At 38.9% G+C, this 27,252-nt stretch overlaps 1 protein-coding gene across 8 annotated transcripts in view; it reads left to right on the top strand.

Annotated features, from left to right (window-relative positions):
* The first annotated feature begins 6,231 nt into the window (after positions 1 to 6,231).
* elavl2 (ELAV like neuron-specific RNA binding protein 2) overlaps positions 6,232 to 27,252 on the top strand; it is a 57,258-nt gene continuing 36,237 nt past the window's right edge. For 3 of the 8 annotated variants that reach the window (XM_078215372.1, XM_078215371.1, XM_078215369.1), the window contains exons 1-3: positions 8,476 to 8,547; positions 12,504 to 12,759; positions 22,754 to 22,857. In XM_078215372.1, coding sequence (XP_078071498.1) covers positions 8,476 to 8,547; positions 12,504 to 12,759; positions 22,754 to 22,857 — 432 coding nt within the window. Of the gene's footprint in view, positions 6,244 to 8,463; positions 8,548 to 12,503; positions 12,760 to 22,753; positions 22,858 to 27,252 lie in introns of those variants that run through there. The other 5 variants (XM_078215375.1, XM_078215374.1, XM_078215370.1 and 2 more) reach the window with 3 other exon arrangements.

Below are 27,252 nucleotides of genomic sequence, written 5' to 3'. Positions count from 1 at the left end.
TCGGGATCCTTGATGTCAAACCAGTTACATGCTGTATTAATGAAAAAGAGAAGCACCTCTGGAATTCACCTTTTTTGTGTTTGGGCCAAAGCTGTAAAAGTATGGAATCGAGTTGCCCTGCAGTACTCGAACTGAGCAATAGTAATACTGTCATTGGTGTAAGTGGCACTTAAGACCATTACTCATAATTCCTTTCATCACTGCTACTGTGGAGTAGGCTGATGGACCGGTAATTCGCCAGATTGGATTTGTTCTGCTTTTGTGGCCAGGACGTACTGGGCAATTTTCCACATTGTCATTTAGATGCCAGCTGTAGCTTTACTAAAACGGTTGATTAAAGGCACTGCTATTCTGGAGTAACACAGGTCTTTAGTGCTACAGCTGGCATCTTATTGGGACACTTGCTCTGTCCAGTGCATAGTACATTGAGGAATACCTTGAAATCCTCAAAGTTCCATCTAAGGTACAGCATTTCAGCGGTGCACTATTTGCTTGTTATTGCACTTGTAATAGATTGAGCTCAAAGATTTGAAATGTTCTGACCCAACCCAAAGATTAATGTGCTGCCTTCTAAGGCAAGATAAGCTGTGACTCCTTAGCTGTCTGCATTTAAAGCTGGGTTCCATAGATGAAAGACTAGGGTGCCATCAACTATCTGCAGCAAATTTTCCAAGTCCTTAAATGAGGGAATCGATCCTTTTGCATTGGGCTTCCATTGTGGAAAAATACTGGAGATCACTGGTGTATAAGGTATGCATTTAATTTTAGCCTTGCAGAGCTATTGTAATTTAATCAACCACAATGCTGTGGCATGTTAAATCCATAGCTCCTGTCTTGATTCAAAATATTCTGTCTACCATTTAACAGATCAATAGAAACAAAATTGCTGAAATGAACATCAAAGCTTAAAGATCAATGTGCCACAACCACAATTTTATTTTTTTAAAGTGGCACAACTTTTTAAGTAATGTTTCAATCATTCTAATGTGGCTTTTGCAGCTACAACTCTAGAGATGCCATAAATATGGCAGAGGCCAAAAATTCAGGTTTGTTCTCTGTTAGATGCTGGGTTTAATCTTGCTCATTCTTGTTTCTCATGCCTATCATTTCACAAATTACACTCTCTTGATTTAGAGCAGATTTTTAAATTTGTTTTCCATTTTTATGGGATGTAGGCCTCACTGGCTAGGCCAGCATTTATTGCCTATCAGCAGGTTGTGACGAGCTGCTGCCTTGAACTGCTGTAATTGCTGAAATGCAGAGCTTGCATTGATATTGTAAAATATTAAATCTGTTTAATTTGGGATGTTGTGTAATTGTATAAATGTTCGATTACAGATTATACTGCACTTTAGTATTTTGTGATTTCTAATGTTGCAGTATTATCCAACACTTTTCCAACAACTTAGCACAGCTTGATTTTTGGAATTTTTGCTTTCAGCATAATCCTTTCCTTATGCCCTCCCTTGGTACAGTGAGGCATATGTGTGCATTCTCATCTTTCATATTCTCTCATTGCGCAAGACTGATGTTCTTTGGCAGTAGCATTACAGAACTTGCTGCTGGTTTGAAATTCTGGTCTTGACTTCAACTAAATTCAAAGCAAAATCAGAAATGTGACATGCCAGCGCACATTGTTGAGTGGTGTATTTTCTGTTCTGTTGCCTGACTCAGTTTGCTGTTATTTGTTAATTGCCTACTGTTCTTGTGTTAGTCTTGTAAATTTGAACTGGCAAAGTACTTTCCATTCTTGAGTCTACCCACTAGTTCTGTATTCTTAGTCGTAAATTGCTGCATAAAAGGTCCAAGGTACTGAAAGATGGATGTGAAATTACTTGGGTAGCTTTGTAAAATAGCATTGTACAATAGGTATTATAACTAGTTATAATTTTTCAGGCAATTGATGTTTAGTAAACCAATCCATACCATTGTTCATGATTTGATTTTATGGTTGTATGCATAGTGAATTAAACATTGGCAGCAATTGTGAATAGCCTGAATGTGAGCCAGATAGTCTGTTCTTGACGTTAAGCTGCTTACTTCTGAATTATAAGTTAAATTTGTGCAAATAGGAACCTTGTCCTATTTAGATTGCTTAATTAAGCAGATACCTTCATATTGACAGGCAAAGACAGATTAATCAAGTGCCATTTAACTTTGTTTGTATTGAGACTTTTTTTGCACCACCGAGATTTCAAGGTTGCAATCAGCTGTTATGGGGATGAATGGTGAGGATTTTGTCTGTCAAGACCCAACACCATCACTCTCCAATAAACTGGGTTAACATGGTGGAGTGCCCTTGGAAGCATTGTAGGCAAATAAATTGGAAAATGTTTTCTGATGGCAATCCTTAGAAGTTGCTTTTGCTTTCAATGAAACTTGTGTAAGATTGGGTGGCAAAATAACCAGTTGCTTAAGATTATAACCTAAAACCCCTCATCTGAGGCATGTATCAGCACTAATTGATCTGTTCTCTACTTGCCATCTAGCATATGGATGAAGAAGTTGCTGCATAAATTCCTAGAATCCATACAGTGCAGAAGGAGACCATTCAGCCCATCGAGTTTGCACCAACCACAATCCCACCCAGGCCCTATTCCTATAGCCCCACACATTTACCCCGCTAATCTCCCCCCCCCCCCCCCCCCCCCCCGACACTAGGGTCAATTCAGCATAGTTAATCAACCTAACCTGCACACCTTTGGACTGTGGGAGGAAACCCGTGCAAACTCCACATTGACCCGAGGCCACAATTGAACCGGGTCCCTGGTGTTGTGTTTACCCCAGTCCAACGCCGGCATCTCCACATTATGACTACCATCGACACCGCAAACTGCCGGCTCCAAGTGGAGAGGATCTCCAAGAACACGTAAATTGAGTTTGTGTCTTTATATGCCCTGTTTGTGAACAGAATTCCCACTCCCCTGAAGAAGGGGCTTAAGGCTCCAAAAGCTTGTGTGGCTTTTGCTACCAAATAAACCTGTTGGACTTTAACCTGGTGTTGTTAAACTTCTTGCTGTGAGGCAACAGTGCTAACCAGTGTGCCTCTGTGCCAATTTTATTACATCCTGCATAGTGGCTGAAATGGGTCACAGTCTAAGGGTGGGTTATTGGTAAAGCTGGTTCTCATATTGTGGCACTATTCAGTTCTGGTATAGTGACTTTTAGTCAGGCCTGGGGTATTGACATTTATCCTAATGTGTCCCAATTAACAAATTACTCCTTGGCAATAACCACTGTTTCACCAGTGCATGTAAATGCTCCATTTACTGAATGAATATAAATCTAGAAACTCTTGAATATGAGCATGATAAATGTACTACTAAATTTGAGAAGTGGTGAGGACCTTTTGGACCAGAAAGCTGCAATTGAGCTGTTGCTGCTAAATCTGCATTGGACTTCTTTTGGATAGTTGGGATGGATGCTGCACCCACACCTCGAACAAAGTACTTTCTCTTTTTTTAGATTAGTTGAAAGGAATGCGATTACACAATAACTACTTGAAATACTTGTCACAATGTTTTTACTAGTCATCCATTTCAACCTGTAATGTGATTTTTCAGGAAAATGTTTTTTGGGGGGGGGGGGGGAGAAATGCAAGCTTTGGTTCTTTTCATTGGAGGTGACACATTGCAACTGAACCAGCTGCATTGAGAAGTAAAAGTGATATACCGAAGTCTGAATCTAAAATAGAACCGATCTTGAGTACCTTTTTTTTATTTGAAGTGCAGGGCACGACACACTTCTGCATTCTGCAATACGTTTGCATGGAATGAGAGCAAGTGTATGTGTGAAGTACTGGGGCCTGAAGAGCACAAATTGAGCATGGCGTAGGGATTCAAGAGATGACCAGATTCCGATCTTTGTAGTTGCTATTATTATGCCTTGACTTAGATTTGGGAGATAAATTTAATCAGATGCACAAAGGGGGCAAGAATTTTACTTTGGCTAATGTGCATATCCCATATACCTTTTTAACTAATATTTGTAACTCTTAGTGCTGTGCAAGATATTTGTAAGCTCAAGTGCCACACGGAATAAAGTTGAATGTATTAGCCGATTATGGGTAATTGCATTTCTGATTAGTGAATAAAAGATTAATGTTTTGGCTATTTGATCTTAACTTAGTTGTGCAGTATGTGTGCATATGTACGAATCTCTTGGTAAGACAAGAATAAGTTGGGATTAGTTTTGTACTTCGGTTGCTGAATAGCAGATGTTTAATATGTTTACCTATTGTAAGGTGTTTTCTACTAAGATGTGCAAAATAGTGTCACCCTAACCACATGAAACTGGGCAGCCGTGTCTATTGGGCAACATTGCTCTAGATGGTTGTTCTATAATTGGCAAGTTTGTGATTTTTCACCTTTCTCTTCCCTGCTCCATTTGATAAATTGCTCAATGCACTTCTCTGATTCAGTTGGAGGCAGGAAGATAAGGGAGTACATGTTGCACCAGCAGTGTGACAATGAAAATGCAGCTTTTTTAAAATTCCGGTATTATTGGGGGTTGGGTGGAGAGGGAACATCAGCAACATTTACCAAGCTACTTAGTTCCAGGACTAGCTAGCAGCCAAACCAATGTCACAGAGTTATGCCTTTTTAGAATTATACATTTCTTAAAGATTAAATCCTGCAGGCAAATGTAATGTTGGTTTTTTTTTTAAGAAGTAATCCCTCAACTGAAGTTGGTGACTAATGGAACAAATGGAAATTGAGTAACCCTACACAGATTTATGGAGAAGCCTTTCCTGCTGGAACTTTCATTTCAGGTTTAGTTTTGAAAGATTAATCTCTACTGATTTGATGTCCGCACCGCTAGCATTTTCAACCAGAATGCATTTGCTGGCACTTGTCAGGATAGATATTTGGAACAAGCTTGCCAAGTTCAGATGGTGTTCAATTCGATGTCAAAAGAAGTGTTGCATTCAAGTGAGGTGTTAAGCCAAGTTTGTCTACCTGCCCTCACCATGACATCATTTTAGAGTTGGCCACTAGAGGACATAACTTGCTTGTCACTAAGTGAATTCAATAATCATTCATTTTGCTTGTGCTGTTAATATTGATGAAGTTACTGCACGCCGGTTTGGGAGATCTTGATTAAATTTATACAGGAAGAAACCATTTTAAGATGGCTTTCTTTCTCCATCCCACTCAAACTTTGCAATTTTTGTAATAAATTAAATTTACTTTCATGACTTTGGAATCAGAATTTTCATCTGGTATTGGTACATCTAAAAAGTTTTTGTTCAGCTAAAGCACCCACTTTGGCATGCATTTGGACAGAGCTGATGGCCAGATTTCTCCTATTGTTTGAATGTTATGGGTGAATCTTCACATCCAAGAGCTTTCATTGAGGACATTAGTACTCCTGTCCTCACCACCTCCCCGTTCTTATTTCCAGCCTGACCAACTCATTTAGGGGTTTGTCATAAGTGTAGGTGCAGCTCTGACCAATTTGAAAATAAATGGTCATAAAGCCTTAGTATTCATGTTAGGCTAGGGAAGTGTAGCTCTTTGCTATGTCTTGGCTAGATGAGATGTGATAGAGAAGCAAAGCAAGTTTTAGTTTATAGCAAGATTGTATTTTTGTTTAATGGTAATTTTGGAATGCTGCAGGAAGTGGTTATGGACAGAAATTTTAAATTGAAGTTTGTATGAAATATCTTGCATCATCCTTGCTCTTGTTAGAGTCTCAGAACAAATATTGATCTTGAAATGGATGGAATCATTTTGAAGAATCAAAATTATTCCAGCTCTTGTCTCCACCTCTGCAATTTCACCTGCTTAAAATTGTCAGAAAAAGGGGATTGGAATTCCACATTTTTGGTGTGGGTGTTTTATTTGGGTGTAGAATCAATTGGGCATCTTGAAACTTTGGGAAAGTCAAACTTTGACCTCTTGTACTTGCTGTACCTGCGTGCTAACTTGGATCCCTCTACTGCAGTATTCTGCATTTGTTTTTTCCTGCCAGATTTTTGTAAATACAATCTCTATTCGACAGTGCATCTGGTGACTTTTTGTCATGTATTTTTACCCCCTCTTCAGCCTCCCTTCTCAGGAGAATTGATAAATAGTTTGTATAGATGAAGAAAATGTATATCATGAATGTTATCAATATTGGGATTTATCCAGTGTTTGTATGTTTTCTATTTACCACCTTCGGAACACTCAAATTGCCTCCTAAGAGTTGCAAAGTTTTTCTTTGTAATTGGTCTCCCGAGTTTGGTCTGGAATCCAGTTGGTAGTTTTGCATCTTGATAAGATGAGTTTTGAATAAACTTTCCTGCTTCAGTCAGTGGTGTGAGGACATTACAGATATTGAAACAAGAGTCAATGACTAATGCTCACCCCTGTTTCCCCCCCCCCTCCACTGCCTGCCAAAAAGTACAGTAAGAAGTTTAACAACAACAGGTTAAAGTCCAACAGGTTTATTTGGTAGCAAAAGCCACACAAACTTTCGGAGCCCCAAGCCCCTTCTTCAAACCTGGTGTCGTTAAACTTCTTGCTGTGTTTACCCCAGTCCAACACCGGCATCTCCACATCATGCCAAAAAGTACCCAGCTTTCAGAGCATGACTGTACTAGCCCACTTACGTTCTGTAACTCAACTGTCCTCTGACAATCTTGTCACTTCTGCCTAGTATGAGCTAATTTTAGGATTACTTATCTTTTCATCAATCAACTTTGGTTTTATTTGAGTTTGCATCATGAAATATAATAACTCACTGCCACCACAAGCAAAGCTTTTAATCTATGCAGTAGCCTAAATGTGTTCCAGGAAATGTTCTTATGACTTTGGTTTGTCTTGTCTTCTGAATTTGATTGGAATATTAAAATGTGGAAGTGCACATGAAGTAGGCAGTTTTCATGAGTAAATCCTGGGATAAAATAGAATCAAAAATGACTGGAAATTATTTCTCCATTCTTTGCCTATTTAAAGTTGTATAGCAATCCACTCAGACTAAGCTATCTGGGGAGAAAAGGGTGCACTCTGTTCTGCTTGAGTTAGTTGTAACGCTACATTAATGTTTTGCTGAATCTAGTATTAACTTTGGGAATCTGCATGCAGCACATAACTGGGTTTCTGAAAGTTGCCTGATTTTTTTCAGTTCAAAATAAGCTTTTGCTGTAATGGTACTACTTTTTTGAGCTTCTCTTCCTTGTAATCCTGGATGTTATATTAGTTAGTGTCCTGACTGACAGATTGTGATAGTTCTGTGAACTGCAGTCCTCTTGAGCATTTTTAGGTTGCCTAATGCCAGATCTCTAGCTTGAGTCTGAAGTTCTTCAATTGCAGCTCTGCTCAGTGACATTCTTTCTGTTACTCAAACTCGTTGGCAGGTGAGCAATATGCTAAATTACTGAATACATTTCTCATTGCAAAAAGGTGTTGTGAAATACAGTAATTGGTTTGAACAACCCAACTTTGTATTGCCTTCATACAGTGAGGAATATTAACAATGTTCCATGGCATAATGGTGCTTTTAGCTTTCTTCAATGTGACTTGTTCGAATATGGGATTTGCTAGCACAGTTGTATTTGTGTATCCTTTGAGAAGTTAGTGGGTTGTTTTGAACTACAGTGCTGTGTTCTTGCGTTGATGGGACTTCCATAATTAAGTTGGGAATTCTGAGCTAATTCCAAATGTTTAGAAAGTTAGGACTACGAGTACCTGAATCCATTTGTTGTGAACTTTGATGCAAGGTCAAGGTGTAACCTGAACTTCATTTTAAACTATCAAATCCAAAGTTGGAACTTTCTGAAAGGCTGTAGTAGATGGTTAGTGTTTAATGTAAATGCATCAGTTGCTGTACTACAAACTAGCTCATTTATTAATTCGTTTGTTACCCCTGAGCTTAATTCATCTTCCCCAGTAGTGCCTGAGTTGGTCCTTTTTTATAAAGGGCAAAACTTGCTGTCGTAGCCAGATGCCTCTTTTTTCTGGAATTTCACTGACCGAGGTTCTGGGTTGAACCTAGTGTGTGTGAAAACATTTTTTAGTAGATGTTCAAATGGTCTTGTATGATAAATGTAAAAGATCTATTTTGCAAGGCCAAGCTTAAAACTAAAATTGTAGGATATTTACATGTGCTCTAGATTGCTGAAACCCACTTGTGCATCACCCAAGTTGATTTGTCCTAGTGGAAATACAATATTGTGCTTTACAATTTTGTATTTAGTTTTCTTAATGTATTGATTTAAAAATTGCAGAGCCTGGCTGCAATTTTGTCAATATCCTTCCACATCAATAGCTGATTCATTATACTAACTTGTGCATGGGGAATTCTCATCTGTATGTAATTATTTTAGAATGAGATTAGATTGGAATTGCCTCAAATTGTCTTGAGCCCAAACTGCATGGACATGCTTTGAATATACATAAGGCATTGTAAACTGATTTGTTGCATTATCTTGTTAATCTAACATACGGTACTCTTTTGTGTCCATATTGCAGACGGCAACTCCAAACTAACATGGCAGTCAGACTGTGTGATGTGGCTACTCTGCTTAGAAGTGGTTCGTGGGCTGCAGAGCCTTGGACTGGGGTCTGTGGGACTTTTCTTTAAATTCAGTAGTGACTTAAGATATATTTCTTTTATTGAGGCCATACCAAAAACCTACTATGCATCTTGTTGTCATAGGTACTGTAGTCTTGCAAAAATGTAATTGGTTCAGAAACATTTATGGTTCTTTTGGAACAGCATGAGACCTTATCTATATTTTTAAAAAAAGCTCTATGTAAAGTGAAGCCAATGCAACTATTTTTGGTATGGTCTGATTAGAGCTTGTATAATAACAGTGGTTTGTTGAAAGTGGATTTGTTGTATTATGTCTGCTGTAGTAGTGGTGCACATGTTTAACTGCTGTTAACCTTTAGATTGAGTTGCAAATAGCATTTGAGTGAAATTTTAAAATCATTTACTACAGCCCCCATATTTACAACACTGAATCAGGGTATGTGGCGATTCAAATGTAAATTTCCTTAAGTGAAATGTAATGATCATTTTTTAAAAATTCGGAGAAAATAGCCTGTTGGATAGAAAGCTATTTCTGCTGTAGAGTGCATAGGTTAATGCAGCTGTTCACTGGAATTCTGGCCTAATGCTACTCCTGCCACCTACAAACCAAAATAGATTTTATAACCTGTCATTACAAATGTCTTTATGTGCCTAATCATTCCAGTAAATGTCTAGGTGGTTACCCCGTTTTTGCAAGAGCTCTGCATTTGTTTTTACAGCCTTTTTGGTTTTTGTGTTTTTGTAATTCTAAGACAGCAAAGTTTCTGAATCTAGCTAGTGGCGTTTGGTTTTTTCCACTTTCCTTGGATAACTAGCTTCAAGCTGGAAGTGAGTTTATACAGATTTTCTGCTCTGTACAGTATGGGAATACTAGTTCAACAGAAGTTGATCATTTAAACACCTCCAATTTGCATCTACTTTGTCTGACATACTGTATTGAACTTAGCATTTGTGTAATGCCTAAATTGAATAAACTGATGTACTTTGAATTGAAAATCTTAGTAACTTTATTACACAATTGAATATTTACTCTGCTGCTTTCCCCTAATCTCAGCCTTGTACCTTGACCACTTCTAAATTAATCAGGCGTGAACTACTTGGGGGCACTAGCTTCATTCTGAGCTCAACACATTGTCACTGCCAAATTCCATTCTTTTGCTTTGGTTTCGAAGGGTCTCAATAGAACGTCTTACAGAAAGTTGCTTATAGTTTTTGTTCAGGTACTGATGCATTTTTCTTGGTAACCTTTTGTATTCCCCTATTGTGTTGCAAATTCTAGTGCGATACACCTCATATTAAACCCATTGAGAATAATAGAATGGAGGGGTGGAGGATAGCATGGTTTATGCCTATATTGAAATGCACAAGTTTGTTTCTAAATGATAACGGGAGTACTCTTTTTAAAGATATTTTCCACTGTAGCATTCATCAGAGAAGGCAAATAATTCTGTTTTTGCAATTGAACAATTGCGAATGCTTGCCGTCATTGTGTGCAGAACTCCTCATCTGCAAGTACTGATGACGGGCCTTATCCCTGTATCTTTAAAATATTGAAAAATAAGATCATGTTGATGCCGAGCTTTCACCTGGGTGAACACGTCTTTGAATCGTAAACAGACTCTGTGGAGAGATTTGACCAAATTCCCTGATCTGCACCAAATGTGAATTATTCAATTGCTTTCAAGCTGCACTTTGTCTTGTGATAGGATGGTATATTTAAGGATTGCCATTCAAGCAAAATTAAATTTTAAAAACTTTTTTTGGCTTTGGGAAGGTGGGTGGAGGTGTGAAAAGGGAAAAAAGATGTTACCAGACTAAGTGAAGGAGAATGTTGTACACTGTAGTGTCAGTGAAGAACTGTTAGCATTGTGTCATACAGTAAATAAGGTGGATGAAGATTTCAGCTAAAAGATGCCAAAATGAATTCTTTTGTATACAAACATGTTGACATATTAGACATTTCTAACACCTGAGGCATTTATTTCTAATAATAACCAGTTAATATTTTTGATCTAGTTCAGAATGTAAATTACCAGCAGCAAATGCTACATTTCTAATTTAGCTTGATGTCTGCAGGACTAACCTTTTGATTTTAAAATGGGTACTGCAATTGATGTATTTGATCAAGTCCTAGTTTGAGCTGGTTTCTAAGATATTTTATTAACCCTTATTTATAGTCGGGGTTTGTCATCAAAATACCATTTATAGGCTACAGTAAAGCAACACCCAGCAATGTTTCACCACCAGATGGCATTGGTCTAGTAGCTGTGAATGTGCACGACTGTTCATGCATAGTTCCAGCAATCCTGCAGTATAGTTGAAGCATGAGTGATTTCAAGCTAATTTATTTTAATGAACTATGAATTTGAAGCTTAATTGATTTGTAAAACAACTAATTTTCGTCAGTAATGGTTACAGAATGTTGAAGATTATGGCTATTCAAACTAGAGTTGGTAGATCCTAAAATATCAAGCTCAAGTTACAAAAAAATACTGAATTTTAAAATAAAATCCATGGAAGGCTACTTGTGATATTGTACGACATTACAGATTCACAGCATTCTTTTATGGAGTTAAGTTAATTTCAAATCTTGCATTCTTCCAGCTGTGCATTGATTTGCTTGTTGCTTTTTAACATTTGGGGTTTTAAAAATTGAAGTAATTTTTGGAATAGTTGAAATTCTGCATTGATTAACAGGCTATTGCTACTTGGGTCATAAATACATTCTTAAAAGACAAGACTGTTGATTTACAGGGAAACTAGATGTACCATATCTGTGGCAATGTCGTGTAGCTGTTATCCAACATGCAATTTCTCAAATATCATGGGAATAAGATTATCTTTCATTTAGTCAGATGGTGGTTGATCTGTAACTCAATTTGGCTGCCGATTCTTAACAAAGTCTATTGATCTTGGCCTTAAATTTCAATTGACCTAAGATTAGCATCGTAGTCCCAGTACCAAGTGTACTACTTGAAGGGCAATTTTTAAAATATGTACCTTGCTGTAGATAGCCTGGGATGTACCTTGCTATGGATTTCTCCCCAGAGGTATTGGTTTGTCTATCTTTGAATCCTTCAGTAATGTAAATACTTTGATTCCAGTGTTCTAAACTCAAACCACATGCCCTCAACTTAACTCCCGAGTCCCCAAAATCATTGAACCTATGCTGTTGGATTTACATCCTCCAAGGCCAGTAATCATTTCCCTGCGATGTGTTGGGAACTAAACCTACTTCTCCAAATATGGTCTGGTCCAGGCTCTAAGACTGAAGCATAACTACCTCCCCATCTATTCCAGCCCCCTTGATGAAAGGCAAATACTGCATTAGCTTTTTATGTTAACCTTTTGTACCTGGCTTTTTTTTTGTGTAACTGGACATCAAATTCTGCTCCACCACACTTTATTGTTTCTCACTGTAGTTAAGAAAATTAACCTTTTGAAATAAGATATAGCACACACCACATTTTAGCCCATTCACTTAATTTGCTTGTGTCCCTTTGTAATTTCCTGCTCTCATCTGCATAACTTACAGTTCTTCCCAACTTGGTTATCTGCATCTTGAATATCAAACTCTCAACAGTGGAAAAACTAAGGCCCCAAATAAATATCCACGCAGAATACCACTTGTCATATTCTGTATGTACTCTTCATCCCTACTGAACACGCTTCTGGAGCTTATCAATTGGCCTGTGCGCAGTGGTGGAATATAGTTATAGACTTTAAAAACTGGATACAAATGCTAGATTTGTGACAAGCGTTGAGAATGAAAGCAAATATATTAAATTTATCTTTATGATAGCATTTCATTATATGTTAACTGTAAGTTAAGGCACGAGCAGGCTTAAATTCTAGTGTTTTTCAAATTTTAAATGTTATTTGCCATTTCTGAAAGATAATTTAACCAAGGTCTTGGGGCTATGTTGAATGAGTTGTTCAAATGAGTTCAAAAAGGTAACGTTGCCTTATCTATCTTTATATAGCAGGTAATTGCTGCCATGGAAACACAACTGTCCAATGGTCCAACCTGTAATAACACCACAAATGGCCCTTCAAACACCAACACTGGCACAAACAACTGTTCATCACCTGTGGACAGTAACACCATGCCAGAGGACAGCAAAACCAACTTAATAGTCAACTACTTGCCTCAAAACATGACACAAGAGGAGCTCAAAAGCCTGTTTGGCAGCATTGGTGAAATAGAATCCTGCAAACTAGTACGGGACAAAATAACAGGTATCTTGGCACTTTAGTTGTATGTTCTGTTTGCTTCAGTGTTATACTTTTTAAATGGCTGCGTTTGCAGAACTTCCAGTACAGACAGTTTTCGACAACATTGACCCAGATACTTTAGATGCATATTTGTCTGAAGTTCTTGACAATATTTGGCAATCACAGTATCTAAATTGTTCCATTTGAATATTCGTTCACTTGTGTTGCTATTTTTAATTTTCATTCAAGCTAAGATTGAAGGAACTTACAATAACTAATCTCTTGCATAACTAATGTCACATGAAGATAAAATGGTTTAGTTTTTAAAAAAAATTAGAATTGTGAAATGATAGGCACAGGAGGATGGCAGACGCTATCCAGTTAATTCCTTTCATCGGCTCTTTTTCTATAGCTCTGAATTGATTTTCTTGAAAGTTGAGACATCTTTGTTCTTTTGCTAATAATTCTGTGTCCTCTGATTACCAACCTGCATATTCACTATTAAACCCTTCATAATTCTAAGCATCTCTATTAAATCTCTTGATCTTCTTGATTCTAAGGTGCACAACCTCAGTCTCTAGTCTCTGCGCGCATGCTGCATAGTCTCTCGTATCCCTGGCACCATTCTAGTACATCCCTGCACACTTTCCAAGGCCTTAACATCCCTGTGGAGTCCAGAATTGGATGCATTACTCTAACTGGAGCCTAATGAAGTTTAGTATAAAGTCCTTTGTTTTTGCAGGCCTTTATTTATCTTAGCAAGGGTCAGAATTGTTTTTAATAGCCATCTCAACTCATCCTCTGAAATACATCTCTTCACACTTCAGTTAAATTTCATCTGAAATATTTTATTTCTCCCGTTTGTCCTTTTTTGAAGTTTTATTTTGACTGTCATCTGTATTGTGAGCCTTCACTACCTTTTTGAGCCTAAATCCAGGACATGCCCTTTTATATATCTTTCCCATGTCTTGGGTTATTGTACACCCTCATTGTTCTGATGGTTTTGTTTCATGGTTTGGAAGATTTGCAGGGGGTGATTCATATTTTGCACTTTCTAATCTGAAACAGTGCTTGCAGGGAATTAACACCATTAACCACACACACACACACACACACACACACACACACACACACACACACACACACACACACACACACACATCCCCCCCCCCCCCCCGTGAAGCTTGCTTATTGTCACCAATTCTGATGGTTCATGCTATCTTTGTAAACTTTAAGATCTTGATTGACTAGTTTCCAGAATTTTCTGTTTTGTAATTGCACTTGCTGTTTGTTCTTGAACACAGATTGACCTCTGTTTTTCATAACAGGAAAATACTGTTTAATATGAATCCTTCTAGTCCAGTTGAAGCCTGACCGCATCTCTGCTAACTTATTGCTTGCGTTTGATCTGCCACAAATACTGATAGGGATGTAGAATGCAGAAGGTGACCATTCGGCCTTAGTATGTTTAATTTTTAACCTAGTTTCAAATAGCCATAGACCTTGATCAAAATCCGACATCATGCTGGTCCGAGGCGCATAGTGACTGCTCCAGATTCTGGTGCTTTGCTTCACAAGTGGATTATGTGTTCCTGGGGATTTCTAAAGCACTTGATATTTACTTCACATTACTCCCTTGTCTTTTCATTTTCTGTAAGCTTTTAAACATTTCATTATAAAGGATTTACTTGGGTTTTCCTCATACTAGAGTGCTAGATCCATCTTTTAAACAGTGGACTTGTCTGATCCTACAGGAGAGATTGTGGTACAGAATGCATTGAGTAGTGTGCAGCACAAATGGGCTATTGAATCTGACCTGTCTCTTGGCTAAAAGGGAATGTGGGACAAGATGACAGTTTGTCGGGCACTATTTGTTCAAACGGACTGATGCCTAGATTTTTCCCAGAAGTTGTGCAAAAGGAAACCAGAAGCTTTTGCCTTGGGACATGAAGCAAGTATCTGATTGAACCTAGATGTCCAGCTCCTAATGCCGCTTCCACAGTGCAGGGATTCATAAAGATTGGCTTCATTTGGATTGGGTTGTGGCATAAGCTATTTTTGAATTTTAATTTCACGTGAACGCCAGGAATGTGTTTGGTAGGCAAAGATGCCTAGAACTCTGCAGTGCAGCATGTTCAAATCATGTGGTTGATTTGAACAATTGTATTGATTTTGAGCAAATGTGAGATGGGTAGATGAATTGATTTTAATGTGCTAAACTATGAAAAGATTGGGCAGTTTTTTCCCCTGAAGCAATCTGCACGAGCTGCACTTGAATGTAAAGCAGACTAAAATTGTTCTGGCACAAGCCACAAATTCCATTAGTGTGAACTGAGTTATGGCATTTAGTTGGTTAGGTTTGCTGCAATAATAAAACTGTAATGTCTGGTGCCTGAAACTAGCTGTGAACTTCACATTTAATGTGTATAACTTGTATAATGAAACAAAATTTAATTAATCTTTTCCACAAGTCAAATTTCCCAGGCTTGTCAATTATTTCTTGTATTTGCAGTTTAGTGGCATAACAACTAAATGCCCTGAAAGAAAGTGCACTCCCAACTTCAGGGATGATGAATTCCTGATTCCTTGTAGTTACGATCACTATAAATGTGTGATCATGCTCTTCCTTTATTCCTTGCCATTTTGGATGTATAATGCTATTGATTGTCAAAGGAGAGGCTAGAATATGTAAGGAGTAAGAAGTCTGAGGTCCTAGGAAGTAGTTGTGATGCTGTACTCTGCATGGTTAGCACCATAAACAGGGATACTCGGTTTTCTATTTTTCCAAAAAAACCAAACTTCATATTGCCTACACTGAGCTGCTGAGTAGTGAAATGAGCAAAAAGCAAAATGGCAGTTGGTTTAAATATTTAAGTCTGGCTCAGTTTAGACTGCTTATGCTTGACTATATACCGGGAATCACAAATGGGAAGTGTTGTCTGAGGTTTGGGTCTGTACTGAATCTTTGAAATCTGCAGTGCACGTAGTTGTCTACTTTTGGAGCATATAGGGCAACATAGCAAGTTATATTTGTATAGCACCTTTTGTCCACTGAAATATCTGCACTTCATGACTATTTGCTTTTTGAAGCGCAATTACTAAAGAAATTCAGCCGCTAAACTGCAGAGCAAATTGCCTAATGGCATTATGCTCTGTACTGAGTTAAGGGAGAACTGCTCACAAAGCAAGAGAACAAAGAACAATACAGCACAGGAACAGGTCCTTCGGCCCTCCAAGCCCACGCCGCTCCCTGGTCCCAACTAGACCATTCTTTTGTATCCCTCCATTCCCACTCCGTTCATGTGGCTATCTCGATAAGTCTTAAACTATCTTATAGTACTCTTCCATCACTCAGGCAGGAGACAGTGCCCTAGTTTAACATCTGAAAGTTTTGATAGTGGATTATATAGTGTTTCTGGGGGTTTCTAAAGCGTAAAGTTACATGGCATTACTGCTTCATCTTCCCATTTTCTGGAAAACTCAATACATTTTAATTTTAGAAATATTACTGAGATTTTTGAGTGCTAGATCTATCTATGTTCTCGCATCCAACAGCAGTGCTTGAATTTGTAGCTGTCATGTGACTGCCAATTCGGCCATGCTGGTGCAAGTTCAAGCAACAAAAAGGTGAAATTTAACTTGAACTTTTCACTTCAAAAGTAGGGACCGAAAATCATGTTGGGTGAAGAAAGATTTGGATCAGTTTCTGCAACTTGGAAGAGCTGTTATCTACAGACCTTGTTTCTCCTTTGGATAGAAGAGTGGGTGCTGATTTTTGAAACTGTACGTTGCCACAAAAAGTTGTAGCCTCATGAAGTGGTAGAGAATCTCTCAACATATACATCCTTGGTAAAGATAAAGCTCTGTTTTATGACATTTTACGCTTTATCTCTTGTCTCCAATCTCTTTTAAACATTGGAATTCCATAAGCGCAGTAAGAGAATTTAGTTTCACTTTTGTGCTGATTGTATCCAGACTTGAATAACGTTACATGATTTGAAATTTGGTTTTAAATGACCTGTAACAGATTTCTCTCATCATTGGGGAAAAAGGATCCTCCGAGTTGGATAACTGTGAATGCCCCTTGTAGTGTAATTGGAGCATCTTGCCAGACATGCTTGCCAGGCCATTTCAATGTTTGAAAGTTGTTTTCAAGCTAACTGAATAGGTCTCCCCTTGAAAAGGGTGGATATGCAATTTGAAGTATTGTGTATCAAGTAATGTCTTCCCTCCCTAACAGCGCTCCGGGTTTACCTACACCACAGACTGCAGTGGTTCAAGAGGCAGCTCTCCCATCACCACCAAGGGCAATTATGGATGGGCAATAGATGCCCATATCCCATGAATGCTACTCTATGTTGGTAAACCTGATAATCTGAAGTGCTGTGCTTTCTGTTGGGTGGGATTCTTGGATATGGAAACTGATCCCCTTCAGCAAGACACACTTTTTTAAATTTGGCAGTTTTCAGCTACAAATGCTGGTGTGATATCTTGGGATCGTAGTCCTTCACTTGGGTAGGTTTGCTTTACATCACGTGAATAAAAATGTTCAGGTATGAACAGGTGCTGGCCTTGATATTAAACACTTATGTAGCCAGTAACAAGATTCTTTTTGGAGATCTGCCTTGGATGACCAAATGGTTGGAGGTCCAGCATGAAGTGTTAATGTCAAAGTGCTTTGTTTACAAATACTTGAATTGTTGTGTCTCTGAAAACTCCCATTTTGTCTTCAAGGCCTGCAGTCCATTTGAGAAAAAAATGTTTGTAAGCAGTTGCCTTCTTTAGAAATTGAGACCACCTTAACCAAGTAAAATGCTACCCAAGTAAAATTTCTCTTTGGATTATGCTATTTGCCTAATCCATTGTCTAAACAGAAGTATTGTTACAATCTCCATCTTTTGAGCTTCAGTTAACAGCGAAAGAATGATTTGCCAAGGATTTCACGTTTTTAAAACACTTGCTGTAAACTTCAATGAGATTCCCACATTGGCAGCCCAAGAGGCTTTTTCTCTCTGCTGACTGCACAGAATTGCTTTCTGTCTGTGATGTTCACTGTTTTGTAATAAACAAGCATTTAAAATTACAGCATAGGAACAGGCCCTTCGGCCCTTCAAGCCTGCACTGACCATGCTGTCCGCCTGAACTAAAACCCCCTACCCTCCTGGGGACCATATCCCTCAATTCCCATACTATTCATGTATTTGTCAAGACACCATAGTGAATTTTAAGGGGTATCTGCTTCCACTATCTCCCCTAGCAGCAAGTTCCAGGTACCCACTACCCTCTGTGTGATGGGGGGGGGGGGGGTGGGGGGGAACCTTGCCCCCCCCCCCCGCACCTTAAATCTATGCCCCCTAGTAATTGACTCTTCCACCCTGGGGGGGGGAAAGCTTCTGACTGTCCACTCTGTCCTTGCCCCTCATATTATAGACTTCTTTCAGGTTGCCCCTCAACCTCCGTCGTTCCAGTGAGAACAAACCAAATCTCACCAACCTCTCCTCCATAGCTAATGCCCTCCATACCAGGCAACATCCTAGTAAATCTTTTCTGTACCCTTCAAAGCCTCCACATCCTTCTGGTAGTGTGGCAACCAGCATTGAACACTATATTCAAGTGCGGCCTAACTAAGGTTCTATATAGCTGCAACATGAGTGAAGCCAGTAATGTGCATCTCCGTGGCTTCCTCTGCCCCCTGTTCCCCGTAGCATTGTGAAATATAACCTGTGTATCTGGAAATGCTAATTAACTATCCTTGATTCCAATTTCCTTTCATTGGTTTAAAACACATTACCTCCAACATCACTGGAACTTTTGGTGACTTGGTCTCTAGGTTTGCAACGAGTACACTGCTTTGATTTGATTTTCCCCACTACCGATGTCATGTTGACTGGTCTATAATTCCATTTCCTCTTCGTCCCTTTTTAAGTAGTGGGGTTAGCTACCCTCCAATCTATAGCAACTATTCCAGAGTCTATAGAATCTTTGAAGATGACCACCAATGTATCCACTATTTCAAGGGCCACTTCCTTAAGTACTCTGAGGTGTAGATAATCAGGCCCTGGAGGATTTATCAGCCTTCAATCCCATCAATTTCCACAATGCCCTTTCTCTACGAATACTGATTTCCTTCAGTTCCTCTGCCTCACTAAACCTCCTGTTCCTGAACATTTCTGATATTATTTGTGCTCTTCTTTGTAAAGACCACTCAGTAACTTGATCAGTGACCTAACATCGCTGATTTTGATTTGATTTATTATTGTCCCATGTATTAGTATACAGTGAAAAATATTGTTTCTTACGCGCTATACAGACAAAGCCTACCATTCATAGAGAAGGAAACGAGAGAGTGCAGAATGTACTGTTAGAATCATAGTTGGGGTGTAGAGAAAGATCAACTTGATGCAAGGTAGCTACTATTGTCTAAGTATAAATTCCTTCCTCCTTTTCTCAATAAACCAAGCCTTCCTTTGACCTCGTGCAGACTGTAGAACAGATAACATGAAGCCCTTTATTTACTTCAAATTAAAGCTGTACTTCAACCACCCACCTAAGCAATTTTTCAGTATTAAAAATAGTCTCCACTTCAATCACTGACTTAAGTCTTCTCCATCTAAGTATTCCTCTTCACTTTTCCAAGCACTGATTCTATCTATTCTGCCTCATCTCTCCCAAAACCTCATTTAAAAAAAGCTAAATATTACAGGTATTGCAAAATACTGAAAAAACAGCAAGTCAGGGAGCATCTGTGGAGTGAGTTGATGCTTCGGGTCAATTACCTTTTTCATTAGAACTGAAGGAATATAGGAATGATAAGTGTTTTGGAAGGGGGCCAGGAAGATAAAGTGGAGGGCAGTGGAGATTAGCTTTGCACCATTAAATCTTTTAGAGAGCGTGGTAAAGGGCATAATAACAGAATCACAGGATTGTTTCAACATGGGAGGCGATTCACCCACTTTGTCTGCACTGGTTCTCCAAATGAGCAATTCACTTTGCCATTCTCTTGCTGCCTTCCTGTAACCCTGTACAATCTATCTTTTCAGATAAGTTTATTTCCTTTTGAATGCTTTGAACCTGGTTCTGCCATGCAGTGCATTCCAGACCATGACCACTCATGGCATTAAGTGGGGTTTCCTTGTTGCTTTCACCAGTTATTTTAAACCCATGCTTGCTCTCTTTCACTATTGAGAACAGTTTCTCCCTACCTTCTGCGTCTAGACCCCTTGTGATTTTGAACATGGCGACAGTCCCAACTTCTCCAATCTACCTTCATAACTTTTATGTCCAAATGAGGTATGAATGGCTACATAAAAGCCATCATGAAAGGATAAAGAAACCAGACAGACCAACTCAAATAAAAACACATCATACCTGTCACCAGTCTGTTTCATGTATTCCCTAATGTGGCGGAGACCACATCGTGAACGGGGAATACAGTGCACTAAATTGTAAGTTCATCTGGAAAGTAGAGCCCAAGACAGTTGTTGCATCTCCTGCTCCTGAATGGAAAGGTGCCCAAGGAATGATGTGTTGGGAGTGATTTGAAGAGTGGTATAGGATATAGAACTAAATGATCTCTTTGTTCAGAATGCTGAAAGGGGAGGGGAAAGGTGGTTGGTCGCATTGCACTAGGGGAAATGGTGGAGGATGATCTGTTGGTTAGAGGCTGGTGGTGTGGAAGGGGAGGGCGAGTGGAAGCCTGTCCAGGTTCTGGGAGTAAAGAGCTGAGAGCAGTAGTGCATGAAAAGGACCTGGGGTGTCAAAGACTGAGAAGCTGGGAGAATGAAATGGAGTCTCCACAGGAAGCAAGTGAGAGGGGAAATGTAGACTAGATAGTTATGGGTTTGCATTGAATGTTTGTGGATCTCAAGAAGCGAAGTTGAAGTCATAGTTAGGAAGGGTTGGCCATTGAACTTCCTGGTCAAGAATCTCCTATCCATTCCCAAACTTGAACTGGCTGCACTTTTGTGTCACAAATATTGCTGTACTGCTCCAATAGTGAGGGTGGTAACATAGTGCAGTATTCTAAAATTGGAAAGATTTTCTTAGCGTTTTCATGTAATTTCAACGTAATTATCAGTAGGTGTCATGTGTGGGATGTCCCTGAAGTTCTTACTGATCTCGGTTTCATTGGAACACGACTTCAGTTCGTGCTTGGTACTACCAACCACTCTTCCTACCCCCACTTTTCTCCCTTCCCTTTCTCCAAAAACACATCTTGGACAAGATTCTGCGGGTTCAGTTGAATAGATATGTACCATAAACTTTAAAGTAGTGCTCCTAGCCTAGATTTTCTAATTAACACCTGGTGGTTGCATTTTTCAAATAATTTGGTTGCCAGAAAAGTATTTGTACATCTCTCTCCTTCGGAAAGTGACAAAAACATAGCTACTTGTTCCAAGTAATTTGATTTGCCAAGTCGTATATAGATGTGGTGGAACCAGGGCAGATTACTTCATACAATTTCAGACATTGAACCCTGGGCTAAACAGGCATTTGGAGGAATGTAATGTGAATTCAGCAAGACACTAACAGGTTAGATTATGAAGAGGGGTTACATAAATTAGGCTTGTATCCCCTGGAATGTAGAAGACTAAGGGGCGATAGGATTTTGGGCGGTGGAAGAGAAAGAGGAGTTAGAATGGGCCAGAGAAACATTTATTGACATGAGGTGGTAGAACTAGCACAAACCAAAGTAAGCACTAGCACAAACCAAAGTAAGTGAATGAATCTTGGATACTAATCAGCCATAATTATAATAGAATGGTGAAACAAGCTTGAAAGGGTGATGGTGAACAAATTAACGTGTTCTTATAAGCAGGGAAAACATTTCTAATCCCATGTCAACATGGTTGACTTGTATGTATCAGAATTACATATATTGCTTATTTTCAGAGCAACTAGGGATGGACAATAAAATGCAGCCTTAAATCTTACTGAGTCATCAGGAGCCTTGTGCAGAAAAACTGAGTTTGTGCGTCAAATGGTGGAACCCTATCCAATAGCTTACTGAAAGCAAGGTGGTACCTCATAAACCTGGATCACCACTTTTGTCACAAAAACAAAGGTTATTGGTGCACTCAAGTTTACCTTTTGTATAGTTCAATAGTCGATTACCTTGTTTTTACTTTCCCACTAAAATTGGGAAGCATTACAAGAAGGGGGGGGAGCTATTTTGGATTGACTTGAGACATTGACTTGGTTGAATTATGATTGCATGGCTTTAATTCTGATCAGTGTTCAGTGAAAGTTTACAAATCATCTGAATAATGACTGACATTCTACTTAAGTGCAATATAATTGAAATGACAGACTTGAGACTAATAGTTTGACTCGAGTACAATTGTGATTTAGTGATTCTATAATGAAATGCAGGACTCCTAGCTTTGGTTAGAATCGTTATTTAGGAACAGTTGTGATTATGCAAGATCTTTTACAAAAATGCCAAATCTTTGGCCTTGGTCCAGGCTACTCTAGGACTAGGAGGGAAAACAGTAAACTCTACAGAAGATAAGTTCAAGATTTGATTGGAGTTGTACGATCCTTAATTGTTTTTTGAAGTGGTCAGTACTGACCAGGCTAGCATTTATTGCCTATCTCCAGTTTCCCTGAAGGTGGTGGCAATAACTATTTTGCTTGGGCACCGTTTAAAGTCCGTCCATGTTGATGCAGGTCTGAAGTTGCACATAAGGCAGACTAGGTAAGGGACGGCAGGTTTCCTTCCTTAAAGGGGCTTTACTATAATTCTGCTTCATGGTCATTTTCAATGATGCCAGTTTTCTTGTCTGCATATTTTTGAGAATTCATTGTTAAACTGTCTTGGGTTTGAGAGACTAATTCTCAAAACAGTTTAATTGGGTCTAACAATGTTGAATGACTGCCTTCTGTAATGTACTACAAAGTTAACGTTAGTTTGGAGAGGTGATTGGAATGTGCAGTGATTTGACAGTCCACTTATGCTGTTAATATAGAAATGACAATGAGTGCACAACTAACTTCAATACTGTTTACTTCACTGCAGGTCAGAGTCTTGGCTATGGGTTTGTAAACTATGTGGACCCAAAGGATGCTGAAAAAGCCATCAACACATTAAATGGTCTCAGACTTCAAACCAAAACAATAAAGGTAAACCTGCGAAGATTTGGCTGCTACGTTGTTTGCACACTGAACTTGAATTTCTCTTGATCTGATGTAAAATCTTTGGTTAGAATTTGAGGTCGTTATATTCCATCTTCAATGAATCTGCCATGCATTGTTGGCTAAAGCAGGTAGGTGACCTCTTGTACCTTCAGCTCTCAAGCAAGGCACCAGGAGTAGAGGGGCTTCAAATTATTTCCTCAGCTGACTGGTATTGACCAACTAAAATTGGGATTAGGTGCAGATCTGGGGGAAGTACTGTTCAGTGCAATGCGATTTGAGATTCAAACCTGATTCCCACAGAAAAGTACAATGTGATTAGGTAATTTGCATTTCTAGTCAAGACTATCTGTATATTAAGGGATCTTTCCAATACCCAGTTCTGTGGCCTTGACCGGTGACAGAAATATTTGATCACTATTCAAACATTATGGATGTTCAGCTGGTATTTCCATGCTGGCCACCATTCCACATGGCTTGTGTAGTACTGGAAGTTACTGCACCTTGATCATTTTAAGGGGATGCTTCCTTGCTTTTAGGCTGCAATTCACAACAATGAAGTTTACTCATGATCATTTGGTGTACAGGGTGAACAGATTAGAGAACTCAACAGCAAAATCCAGGATGCAAGAATATGAAGACTTACTGATTGGTTGTGACATAACTGTGCAGTGTCCATTGGTTCGTAGGAAATCTTGGGATTCAGGAACACTTCAGGACATCTACTGGCCTGTTAAAATCATTACGCTCTTATTGATGCAGTTTTTAATTTGGACAACTTCAACTCTCCAGAAGTCCAATTGGCCTTGCCTGTCACTATCCCAATGGCCTGACGATGATCACAATCTAAAATATTTTCTAGCATTGACTTCATTTAAAAATATTTTTCCAACTTTCATTCTGGACAAATGAGTTGCTGTCATCTAGATGTTTGAGAATTGTAAAAGTCTGCATGGACATTTCCATTTTCTCTTTTTTTTTCCCCCTGTTTTTTCTGCCTGCCCAATAATCTAACCTTATTCTGCTTGTTTCTGGTGCATTAGGAAATCTGACAAACAACTGTCCCTTATCCATGAAGAAATCAATTGTCCTAACCAATGCTGTGCTTCCTGCAAATAGCTGGTCCTCTTGCAGGAAGGAAAATTGACTTCATTTTTGTATTTCAGTGCACATGACCATCCGAAACACATTGAACTCCCTCCACTGATCCAAATATGAAGTTAAATCATTTTCTTGCCTTTAACCTCATTCTCTCTCAACACTTGTTCGCAGGGTCATGGTCCTGAAATGCAATAGCAGTGCTGCAGAGTGGAATCACACTGCTGGGCAGTGTCCTCGCTCTGTGAAATGTGGTGATTGTCCTGCCACCTACCTGTAATTCATTTTAAACTTTCAGATATTGAAAGCTGCTTGTAGTAAATAAACTTGTTTTAAATGGCTACTGTCTCGCTATTGCTTGCTTAGCTAGATCAGACTCCAAGGTCCCAATACTGAAGTAGGCATCGATACAATCAGCTGATAGCTCTTTCTTTCACAGGAGCAATTCTTTTGCAGAAAGGGAAACTGCTTTCTGAAAAAGTGAGGAGAGTTTGCAGTGAGTTGTAGGGGGTTTTGCATGGATTCTGCACCAGCATTATGCTAGTTTTGCCCCTTGAGGTGTTTTGGTTACACACTTGAATGTGATGGTAGTATTTCCTTGCCATTCAGTACCATACCAATGGCTTCTTCACTACAAAAATAAGTGCTCCTAAATTGGATGTGGAATTTGACTCTTGAGCTGAGAGCAACTATTAGTCATCAAAGTTTGAAGTACCAGATGAAGTGTTTCACTTCACATCACACCTGGTTTGTAGCCTCTGGTATAATAAGTGTTTTTAAGTTTATAAATATCCAGTTGACTGAAGGTTAATTAAAAGTACAAATAAGCAATGAATAACCAACTGTGAACCAAGCAATCGAGCACCCAGTTGAAAATACCATCCACAACACGGCATGCACTATAATGAAGCAATCACATTGTTCAATCCAATTAATTCTGCTGCTATTCCTTTGAGTAGACAGCCAGATAGAAATAATTTGATATTTAAATAATTAGAAATCATGCCCATCACCTTGTCTCTTCCCAGCATAGCCCAGCCACCGCTGCTGGTTTTGCCTGGAGTTTGTTACCAGTCTTAAAATTACCAAATTAACAAATTGTGTATGTGTGTATAAATGGTCCAACGCAATGCCTACTGATCGATGCATTTGTTTTTAAAATACACCTATAACAGATACAGGAGAAAACTTGCAAAAAAACTGCATGACTGACTTTTTTTGGGGCGGGGGGGGGGGGAACAAAACAAGCTGAGACAGTGGTTCCTCCCAGTAAAAGGGGCTGCAATTGAAACTGCAATACTTCAATACTGTTGTACTGAATAAACTTTTATGCTGGTCAGTAAAAATGAGAAGATGGTGGGATGAAGGTTAGTAAGTTTCAGCATGGATACCGTTAATCCACTGAAGGGGGTGTTTGGGGAGGGGGAAGGGAGAGAAAGAAATTGCGTACAATAGTTTTCAAAGGACAGGATGCAGTACCTCGATCTCTGTTCACAAGTACAGCAAGTCTATTTTAAAAGGGCTTTGGAGGGGGAAGAAAACACAAGTGATAAATTCAGCAGTGCAGTACATTTTGAGGGCTGCTTCCTTAAGTAAATAATTCAACTTTAGCGAATAACTTGTAACTTTCCTGTAGTTGATTTTTCTCCATTACAACAGGTGGGTGAATTGTTGTATTAGGGTTGCTAAATCACTGCCTTTGGCTACCTGTGACCTGAAGGGAGATGTATTTTAAAAGAAGACAGCTGAATTATTAAATTGCTTCAAACAAAAACTGAAGCTCCCACTTTTTAAAAGTAGATTCAGCAATCCTTGTGCATTTCTCTTGTATGTTGTTTACCCAATACATTGCAGCAAGCAGGTTTATCCATGGTTATTTGGCCATACAACTAAAACACAAGTTGGGATAATTGAGTTTTGTCAATAATATTGCAAAATACTTTTGAAGCATCTGTAAAGATGCATGTCTAGAAGGTATGATGGAACAGAATGCTAGTACCATTTGTTTGTATTTCCTTATTCTAACTTCTGTCTGACTGGTGTATATGACTGGCCAAATTTATCTAAATATAGAAAAAAATGTAAGCTTGAAGTAACTTAACTGCATGCTTGCTGCTATCAATTTACAGGAGAATAAAAAATGTTTAAACTCATTGAATAGTAATCAAACTGGCTCCCAAGGAGGTGCAAGGTAGCAATGTGTGGCTAAACTGTATTGCTTCACATTTGTTTAACTCTCACCTTTGCTTGTAGCCATTTCTTGCCTAAATTTTCTCAATCAGGATGTTGCATGGTCTCCCGGTTCTAAATTCAAAACTTACCAATATGGGGATAATGTCAGAAGATGGAAGTGAAGTAAAGAATCTGCAATTTATCTTATTGAATGGGGAACTTGAAGGGCCGAATAGCCGCCTCCTATTTCTTGTATGTAGGACAGCAGATATGTGGAATGTCTAATAAGCATTTTAAATCTTGGCCCAGAAACTGGACAACAAACTATCGTGCTGGGCATGAGTCAAGTTGTAATATCTTGATAGCGAGGTCATATACATGGATTATGAAAGCATCAGTTAGTATTGATGGGGCAAATAGCTCTTTGTTCCAAGTATTCTTAGAATTTCAAATTTGCTGGTGCCTCTTTGTTCTTAAAGTCGTGACTTAGGCTTTCTAAACCCAGGCATAGCAGTAAATCAACAATAGTTTTATCTGCTTCATTTGGGTCTCCTTTGCAGTTAGTATCAGTCCAGCGCAGTGTTGATTTGCAGATCTGATCTCATTACCATGTAAACAAGTTGGTATGAAACACAATCCAGCCAAAATGCTGAACTGCATTCTACAAACTCTTATCATTTTGCTTTGCTCCCTCCTATTTGCCACTGAAGTAGTTTTGTTTGTCAGCCATCATTATTGAATGTCAATTCATTAGAAAATATTTGCTTTTCCAGCAATTTTGTATTTCTATAGCATCTTAATGTGTATAATCATCCCACGTGGCATGTGGAAAAAGACACCAAAAATAGATACGAAGTGACCAAAAAAGTGGCCAGAGATGGAATTTGAGGAGAGAATGAAGTGTGACGCTAGGCAGCTGAAAGCATAGTTGCCGTTGGAGTGAAAAGAGAGAATGTCTGTCAGAAGTTTGGACTGGTGTAGGTTGGAGATGGGAATATGTGAGACCGTGATTGAAATGAACAAATTTGAGGTAATGAACTGGGAACAAATATAGATCAATGAGAAGTGTGGATGCAATAGTGGGATTTATTTTTATCATAGGATGCAGGCAGC

Source organism: Mustelus asterias, chromosome 6 (assembly GCF_964213995.1).
Source record: "Mustelus asterias chromosome 6, sMusAst1.hap1.1, whole genome shotgun sequence".
NCBI lineage: Eukaryota > Metazoa > Chordata > Chondrichthyes > Carcharhiniformes > Triakidae > Mustelus > Mustelus asterias.
The sequence above is the reverse complement of the archived record's forward strand: the minus strand, read 5'-3'. Positions and strand labels throughout refer to the sequence as shown.